Here is a 9768-nt window from a genome sequence, read left to right as displayed (position 1 = left end):
GTGTGTGTGTGTGTGTGTGAGTGTGTGTGTGTGTGTGTGTGAGAGAGAGAGAGTGTGTGAGTGTGTGTGTGTGTGTGTGTGTGTGTGTGCGTGCATGCATTAGAAGTAGTTTTTAATACTTTTTTATTTTAATTTTAGTTGTTGTTTTTTTTCAGTATGAAATTGTAACCTAACATAATTTTGGATGCAATTAATTGTTGTGTGTGTGTGTGTGTGTGAGAGAGAGAGTGTGTGAGTGTGTGTGTGTGTGTGTGTGTGTGTGTGTGCGTGTGCGTGCATGCATTAGAAGTAGTTTTTAATACTTTTTTATTTTAATTTTAGTTGTTGTTTTTTTTCAGTATGAAATTGTAACCTAACATAATTTTGGATGCAATTAATTGCGATTAATGGTTCGACAGCACTACTCTGAACAGAAGACGAGTATAAAGCAGTGATATTTGTGTGACCTCGGCACTGGCGCCGCGGTCCGGCCGCTCTGAACCCCGGAGAGCAGTCGCAGCGGTACGAGCCGTCTGTGTTCACGCACACGCTCTGCGGCCCGCACAGGTGAGGACTCACACATTCATCAATATCTGAAGGGAAAACAGACAGCACGGGTTAGCAGGGACAGCGCACAAACATACACGCTGGGCATTTATTCATTTAATATTTGCCTGAAAGCACAGGTTTAGTCTGACATGCATATCGTACTTTATCACTTTATCTTCTGCCTTGTCGCTCCCTTATTATGTCAATCAAGCTTTTTGCACCAACAATATACATAATTTTGTTTTCATGACATTTTACGCCCTCTCTCTGAATCTCTGAATCTAACAGGCTGATTTTTGCTATACTGTGCCTTTAAGACGTTTATATAAACACCTATGGAGGATTTTGAATGCCTTATTAATAAATACTTTTTCATTAAAAGTGTCAATATATAAATAAATATGTCAGTAAATGAATAAATCAAGAAATGTGTCAATAATTAAATTCATGTCAACAATTTTTTTTTTTAAATGTGTCAGTAAACAAATGTTTTTTAAAAAATCATGAAATGTATCAGTAAAGTAAATGCATGTTTTACAAAAATAAATTCTAAAATGTCAATAAAATGTAAAAATAAATAATAATTATCAATAAATACGTTAAATAAATATATGCTTTAAAATAAAAAAAAATATTAAATGGATCAGTAATACTGTAAATATGTATCAGTAAATACTGAAATATTGCCAATGTCAAATAAATGTTTATAAAACACAAATATCTGTCAATAAAATAAAAGGTTTTAAAAATAAATAAATAAATTGAAACATGTCAATAAAATAAATGTTTTAAAAATAAATAAATAATGAAATGTGTTAGTACAATGTTTTTTTAAAGCATGAAATCGTGTAAATAAAATTAATAAATATGTTTAAAAAAATAAATGAATCATGAAATGTATCAATAAATACTGTAAATATGCATCAATAAATACTGAAATACTGTCAACATCAAATTAATGTTTATAAAATAAAAAAATAATGAATTTGTCAATAAAATAAATACAAAATAAATTATGAAATGTTGATAAAATTAATAAATATTTATTTAAAAATACCTTTATTATGCATCTACTACAGTAAACTAGCATAAAACTAGCATTTAGCATGAAAATAAATAATGAAATGTGTTTTTCAGTAAACAAATAAACATAAAATGTGTTAATAAATAAACTGATCATGAAACACTGAAAATACTGAAATTTCAATTTCAAAAAATAAATGTTTTTTAAAAAGCATTAATGTATCAATAAAATATGTTTTATAAATAAATAAATCATGACATGTAAATAAATACTGTCAATATCAACACCAAATAAATACATGTTTGTAAAAAATTAAACCACGAAATGTGTCACAAATGTCTATTTTAAACGTAACCATGATATATCGTAATAAAATGAATAAATACGTTTTAAAAATGTCATGAAATGAGTAATAACATTCATGAAAAATGTTTAAAAATGACATAAATCAATAAACTGCAATTTATGTGGTGTTTATTTACTGGCACATTTCATGATCAGTTATTTATTAACACATTTTATGTGTTGACTCGTTTATTGAAAAACATATTATTTATTTTTATTGGCATGCTAGTTTTATGCTACTTTACTGTAGTTGATGCAGTATAAAGTTTATTATAATGATATCGATATGTGACCCTGCAGCACAAAAGCAGTGTTGAGTCGCTGGGGGATATTTGTAGCAATAGCCAACAATACATTGTATGGGTCACAATTATACATTTCTCTTTTATGCCAAAAATCATTAGGATATTAAGTAAAGATCATGTTCCATGAAGATATTTAGTAAATGTCCTACCGTAAATATATCAAACTTCATTTTTGATTAGTAATATGCATTGCTAAGAACTTCATTTGAACAACTTTAAAGATGATTTTCTCAATATTTAGATTTTTTTGCACCCTCAGATTCCAGATTTTAAAATAGTTGTATCTCAGCCAAATATTGTCCGATCCTAACAAACCATACATCAATGGAAAGCTTATTTATACAGCTTTCATATGATGTTGTTGAGTCGCTGGGGGATATTTGTAGCAATAGCCAACAATACATTGTATGGGTCACAATTATACATTTCTCTTTTATGCCAAAAATCATTAGGATATTAAGTAAAGATCATGTTCCATGAAGATATTTAGTAAATGTCCTACCGTAAATATATCAAACTTCATTTTTGATTAGTAATATGCATTGCTAAGAACTTCATTTGAACAACTTTAAAGATGATTTTCTCAATATTTAGATTTTTTTGCACCCTCAGATTCCAGATTTTAAAATAGTTGTATCTCAGCCAAATATTGTCCGATCCTAACAAACCACACATCAATGGAAAGCTTATTTATACAGCTTTCATATGATGCATAAATCTCAATTTCAAAAAATGGACCCTTATGATTGGTTTAGTGCTCCAGGGTCACACATAGTTCTGAAGGTGACAGGTTTTGGGTTCCTGCACTACATCCTTTATTCTGTGGAGTCGCCAGCAGAGCAGCTGCACGCAGAGAACTTCAAGAGGACTTGAGAGTGTGCACAGTGAGTGTGCTTGAGCTGGTCTGACCTGAGCAGCGTCCGTTCTGCATGCTGTGTCCGTCTCTGCAGGGAACGCACTTATACGAGCCCGGAGAGTTGAGGCACTGCTGCCCTGGACACTGCAGCGCATCCAGACACTCGTCCAGATCTAACACACAGACAGAGAAAAAAGTGTTGTTTTAGTATCACTGATATACTGTTAGAGTTAGATTTTACTTTTGCATTTTCTGTTTTCGGTTAAAGTTTTAGTGATTTCGTTTTGTGTATGATTTTAATATACGTCAATTTTATTAATATTTATTTATAACTTTTTGTTATTTTAATACTTCAAGTTACAGTAAACAAAAATGATAAATGTGTCTTTGGTAATTAACTGAAATAAAATAATTTTTATAATTAATTTAAATTTTTTTTTTCTATTTCAGTTAACATTTATTATAGTTTTTGTTAATAATTTGAATTCGATTCTAATTCATTTTTATATTTTCGGCTTTTTTTATTTTTTTTATTTTGTAGTGCGTTTTTGTGATTTTTATCAGTTTTTATTTTTCCCCCCAATATGTCTATATAGTTTTTATTTGTTAGTTTTAATTGATTTAGTTTTAGTTAGTTTAGTACATCGTTACACTAAACAAAAGTGAGAAATGTTGGCTGAAATAAAATAAGTTTAAGATTTTTTTCAGTTAGCATTTATTTTAATTCAAGCAGTGTTATTTTAGTATCATTGAAATACAGTTTTTGTAAATATTTTGAATGACAAAATTTTTAATTTTGGCTAAGATTGTGTTGTGTTTTATATGTTTATTAGTTTTTTTAAACATCTATATAGTATTTATTCATTTTTATTTATTAGTTTTAGTTTATTTATTTTCAGTTAGTTTAGTACTTACACATTGCACTAAATGCAAATGAGGAATGTTGCCTTTGGTAACTAGCTAAAATACAATCTTTTTATTTATTTTTTATGTCAGTTAAAATTGATTTTTGATGAACTGTCACATTTTACTCTTGACAAATTTAAAATATGTTACAGTTTTTGTTCATATTTTCTGTTTTAATTTTAATTTTAGTGATTTTAATTCCTTAACTAGCTGAAATAATAATATAATTTATTTTGATTTAATTATTTTATTTCAAGCAACTTTTTTTTTAGTTTTAGTTAACTATAATAACCCTGATTCAATGAACAAAAACAAATTTATTTATTTATATATGTGTGTGTGTGTGTGTGTGTGTGTGCGTGTGTGCGTGCACGTGTGTGTGAGTGTGTGTGAGTGTGTGTGAGTGTGTGTGTGTGTGTGTGTGTGTGTGTGTGTGTGTGTGTGTGTGTGTGTACCTGGTATTTATCACATTATGGGACCAAATGTCCCCACAAGGATAGTAATACTAGTAAATTTTGACCTTGTGGGGACATTTTTGAGGTCCCCATGAGGAAACAAGCTTATAAATCATACAGAATGAGTTTTTTTGAGAAAGTAAAACTGCACAAAGTCTCCTGTGAGGGGTAGGTTTAGGGGTAGGGTTGGTGTAGAGCAATAACACATACAGTTTGTACAGTATAAAAACCATTACGCCTATGGAATGTCCCCATAAAACATGGAAACACAACATGTGTGTGTGTGTGTATGCTCTCTTACCCGTGCATGTGCCGTCCTGTAGATTGAAGCCCAGATCACACACACATCTGAAGCTGCCGGGAGTGTTCATGCACTGGCCATTAGTGCAGCGTGTGGGCTTTTGCCTACATTCATCTATATCTAAAAAACACACACCAGCACACATTCAAAACTCCCATACAATATTCACATCTGTATCATTATAAAAGAAACCGACAGTGAATGCATTGCTCTACAGAATGACATGCTGCAGTACACATATTTTCTTTTATCATCTCATAACTCTGTATTATTTGTCTATATGGTCATTAGTGATTGATAACTCTGACTTTGTGTCTCATAATTGCATTAAAAACTAAAAAAGAAAGAAATGATCGCTTTGATCATATTCTACATTTAATCTAATCAAATCAATGCTATGTGTTAACTGCAGTGATACCTTGGCATTGGCCCTCAAGAAGCTCGAAGCCCGGCTGACAGGAGACACACCTGAAGGAGCCGACAGAGTTCACACACTCTTTTCCTGGACACTGAAGCTCGTTTTCACACTCGTTCACATCTGGAACAGGATAAGAAACAGACTCGAACCATTTATGCTTCGCGGGAGAAAGCGCTAGTGAAAAAGATACTTCAAATTTTAAGTATACATTTTAAAAAACGGTACTTGAAGATGATATAATATTACTAAAATAAAAGACCACTTAAAGAGAGACACATGTGTCTTAACACACTTAAGTAGATTTTAAAAAATGCGCTTGTAATAAATAATAATAATACAACTTTTGTTGTGTTTTATGGAAGTACACTTTGATGTGTTGACTAGCATACTAAAGCACATAAAGTACTTTAAATGTTATAAGTTGCACTATTAAAAAAAACGTGTAAATGTTACAAATGTGTAAAATATTTAAACACATGACATACAAGTTTCAATTGAAATGCATTAAAGTGCATTTTAATAACTTCAGCAGTAACTTTAACCATATTTCAAAGACAACAGAATTGTGAAATTGCATGCACTTAAGTGGCTCAAAAAGCACTCTTAAGTTTAACTAATTGCATTTAGTATTAAATGAAACTATAATGCATTTTCATTTAATTGTAAATAACATGCAGTTAAGTGTCTGAAAGCATTGCATTCAGTTCACACTTAAATATATTCTTATAAAGTACATTATTTCCATAATAAGCGCTCTTTTTAAAAGTATGTGCACTTCTTTTTCACATGTTGAGATTGAGAAGGTTCTGACGGTTTGGTCACCTTTGCAGATGTTTCTCTCCAGTCTGAATCCAGCGCGACACACACAGCTGTAGCTGCCCATGTTATTCTCACAGCGGCCGTTAACACACACGTCAGGAGTCTGGCGACACTCGTCGATATCTGAGACACAGAAACTACATTAGGCTTCAGGCTTTCTCTGCTGGAGAATCCAGCTGATCTTCAGCTGTCTGAAGCTGGGCATGAAGTGGTCTGAACTGGTTTAGGGGGTTGATCAGCTGGATTTCCAGCTGTTGTGGCTGAAGTCAAACTGCTAGACCGTCTTGGTCAGAACTTTTTACTTGATTTATTTATTTCTGAAAAAAAGTGCAATGACTATAACTTTCTACTGCAGAAATTATTTTGAATTTTTATACATTTTTCCTTTTTTTGGTACATAACTATGGAAGTCCGTTCCCACTACTGAATAAATGAATACATAAATATATAAATGCATACATACAGAAAAAGTAATTGCAACTTTTTATCTCACAATTGACATTTTTCTCGCAATTGCATGATATAAACTCACAATTTCGAAAAACAAAACTTTTTTTCTTGCAATTATGAAGTTCTTTATAATACAGTAACTCATATTTTTACTTTGTATGAGTTGTACATAACTCATGTGTTTTTGCCTTTGAAAAATAAAAAAACATATATGCAGTATATATATATAATTATTATTATTTATTTATTTTTTCTATTACATTAAAATTTGAACAAACCATAAATATAACTGGAGAAAAACTAATAAATTTAGCTGTCTTCTTTAAGTTGGTCCAAAGTATTTATTTATTAATTTTTTTCTGAATGTGATTTTTCCTGCAGTATAATCGCTTCACTTGTTTGTGATAAAGGGCATGGCCAGGTTTACAATCATAATGGTCCATTCATGGTTAAATGTGAGTCCAGATGTGTTGTATTTACCTGAACACGCTCTGTTTTTAAGGCTAAATCCGGGTCTGCATGACACACAGCGATACGATCCCTGAGAGTTCACACACTCCTGTCCGGGACACTGCAGCGGATCTTCACACTCATTCACATCTGGAACATCACGCACATCATCCATGCACACGGGAACACACTCATATTTCTCATCGAAACCTATATACCCTAGTAAAAAAGTAAGTTTAATTGGACTTCAGCACAATTACAGTGCATTAAGTACAAAATTAGTTGTTCCAATTTCGCAGACTTTAAGTATACCAGTTTGGTGTACTAGAAGTACAACTGCAGGGTATGAACGTGTATTTGTAGTATACTTAGCATGAAATAAATGTGTTTCAAATGAATTTAAGTATATTTATTTTTCACTAGGTTCATTTAGACTGAAGTGGCTTTAACACTTCTTACCCACGCAGGCGTTGGCCTGGGATCTGTATCCCGTTCGACACGAGCATCTGTAGCTGCCGGGAGTGTTTTCACAGCGGCCCGCGTCCGAACAGGGTGACGGCGTCCGACGACATTCATCAATATCTGAAGAAGAGAACCACTGATTTGACCCTGAAAGGCTCAGCTTTACTCTTATAAACCCATGGAAAAGTACATCGGAAAAGTATATTTGAAAAATTGTGCTTGAGGATAATATGATATTAATGAAGGCCACTTAAGTGGACTTAAAGAGAGACACTTTCATGACTTTGTTTCTTAACACTATTAGACTCTTAAACAAGTAGACTCTTAAAAAGTGCACTTCATAATCACGTCAAGTTTTACTTTAAAGTGCATTTTAATCGTTTAGTATTTTGTGGTGCTTTGAAAGCATGTGTAAAATACCAGATTATAATTTTAACTGTAGTGTGTTATTTAATAGTATATGTATTTTAAGGCCTGGTTTCACAGACAGGGTTTAGACTAAGCCAGGATTAGGCCATAGTTCAATTAGGACATTTAAGTAACTTTTCATAAACGTGCTTTAGAAAACACATTACTGGTGCACATCTTGAGACAAAACAAAGGCACTGATATATTTTAAGATCAGTCAGTGCAAGTTTCTTTCAGTTGAAACAGCTCAGACTTACATTTTAGTCTAGGACTAGGCTTAAGCCTTGTCTGTGAAACTGGGGGCTAATGTACTAAATATCTTCTTTTTTTGTAGTACATAACAGAAAATACGCATACAGTATACATGTTTTGATGCTCTCTTTATTTTTATTAAGTAAACTAAATTAAACATTGACTAACAAAATGTTTTTAGTTTTATCTCAAGTGAAAGATCTACTTCTACTATTATTACTACCATAATATAACTAATTCAGCTTAATTCAGAGTTTAAAAAAAGCCCCCCCAAAATTATATTGACCGACATTAAGCAACATGTCTAACTTCATTATTATGGCATTAAATGACTAAATATATTAAAGTACATTTTAGTTGGTCATAAATGCTTGTCAGTACATTCAGCAGTAACTTTAACCATATTTCAAAGACAACAGAAGTACTTATGAAATTACATATAAAAAAGTTCAAAAAAGCACAATCAATTGTCTTCAATTCATTGTATTTATTTCTAAATTTAAACTAACACATTTTCATTTAATTATAAATGACATGCAATTAAGTGTCTGAAAACATTATGTTTAGTTCACACTTTTCTGTAATAAGTACTCTTTTTAAAAGTGTGGCTCTTTTTTCACAACAAAAACAGGGCCCTTTTACAGCAGACTTATACAGATTAGTGTGCAGTAAAATAAATATTTACAGTCAATCCGCTGATATTTGTGTGCAGTGTGTTACCTGAACATTGTCCGTTGAGCAGATCAAAGCCCGGCTTGCAGGAGACACACCTGTAAGAGCCCTGAGAGTTCACACACTCCTGACCCGGACAGCGCAGGGGGTCGACACACTCATCTATGTCTAGGAGCACAAAACACCACATGATTTCAATTCACAGTTTAATAAACCTAACAAACACTGTTGTTGGAGACGGAAAACATATGATTCATTCCTATCATGCAGTACATTTGTACAATACAATTGTACAGTACAATACAATGTTTGGGCTCAGTAAGAGTTTTTAATGTCTTTGAAAGAAGTCTCTTCTGCTCACCAAGACTGCATTTCTTTGATTAAAAAATCTGGTCAAAAATGTGAAATATTATTATAATTTCAAACAGCTGTTTTCTATGTTAATATCTGTTAAACTGTAATTTATTTCTGTGATCAAAGCTGTATTTTCAGCATCATTACTGCAGTCTTCAGTGTCACATGATCTTCAGAAATCATTCTAATATGCTGCTTTGCTGCTCAAGAAACATTTCTGATTATTACTGTGTTTTCTGCACAATATTTCTGTGGAAACCGTGATAGATGCATTTCAAGATTATTTGATAAATCGAAGGTTCAAACGCATTTTCGCTTGGCAACAGCATTTTTTTTTTATGTTTGATAAATTTTACGTGTCCTTGTTGAGTAAAATATTTATTTCTTTATAAGAAAAAAATCTTACTGACCCCAAATTTTTGAATTGTAATCATTCTAATATGCTGCTTTGCTGCTCAAGAAACATTTCTGATTATTAGCAATGTTGAAAACAGTTTTCTGCACAATATTTCTGTGGAAACCGTGATAGATGCATTTCAAGATTATTTGATAAATCGAAGGTTCAAACGCATTTTCGCTTGGCAACAGCATTTTTTTTTATGTTTGATAAATTTTACGTGTCCTTGTTGAGTAAAAGTATTTATTTCTTTATAAGAAAAAAATCTTACTGACCCCAAATTTTTGAATTGTAGTAAATGTCTTCAAATATCAGATACTATATAAAGTCATGATGGAAATGATTCGGTCAAAACAAAACAAACAA

General features: G+C 31.8%; 1 protein-coding gene across 1 annotated transcript in view; it reads right to left on the bottom strand.

The window, feature by feature from the left end:
* The window catches only part of LOC107566282 (latent-transforming growth factor beta-binding protein 4-like), a 78680-nt gene that overhangs the window by 11820 nt on the left and 57092 nt on the right, over positions 1 to 9768 (bottom strand). Inside the window, exons 17-24 of the mRNA XM_016251676.1 lie at positions 8700 to 8819; positions 7317 to 7439; positions 6888 to 7007; positions 5961 to 6080; positions 5139 to 5258; positions 4721 to 4840; positions 3112 to 3231; positions 447 to 572 (exon numbers count right to left, since the gene is read on the bottom strand). Coding sequence (XP_016107162.1) covers positions 447 to 572; positions 3112 to 3231; positions 4721 to 4840; positions 5139 to 5258; positions 5961 to 6080; positions 6888 to 7007; positions 7317 to 7439; positions 8700 to 8819 — 969 coding nt within the window. The remainder of the gene's footprint in view (positions 1 to 446; positions 573 to 3111; positions 3232 to 4720; positions 4841 to 5138; positions 5259 to 5960; positions 6081 to 6887; positions 7008 to 7316; positions 7440 to 8699; positions 8820 to 9768) is intronic.

This window comes from Sinocyclocheilus grahami, unplaced genomic scaffold, assembly GCF_001515645.1.
Source record: "Sinocyclocheilus grahami isolate Dianchi unplaced genomic scaffold, SAMN03320097.WGS_v1.1 scaffold1067.1, whole genome shotgun sequence".
Classification (NCBI taxonomy): Eukaryota; Metazoa; Chordata; class Actinopteri; order Cypriniformes; family Cyprinidae; genus Sinocyclocheilus; species Sinocyclocheilus grahami.
This window is presented reverse-complemented; position numbering and strand designations above follow the sequence as displayed.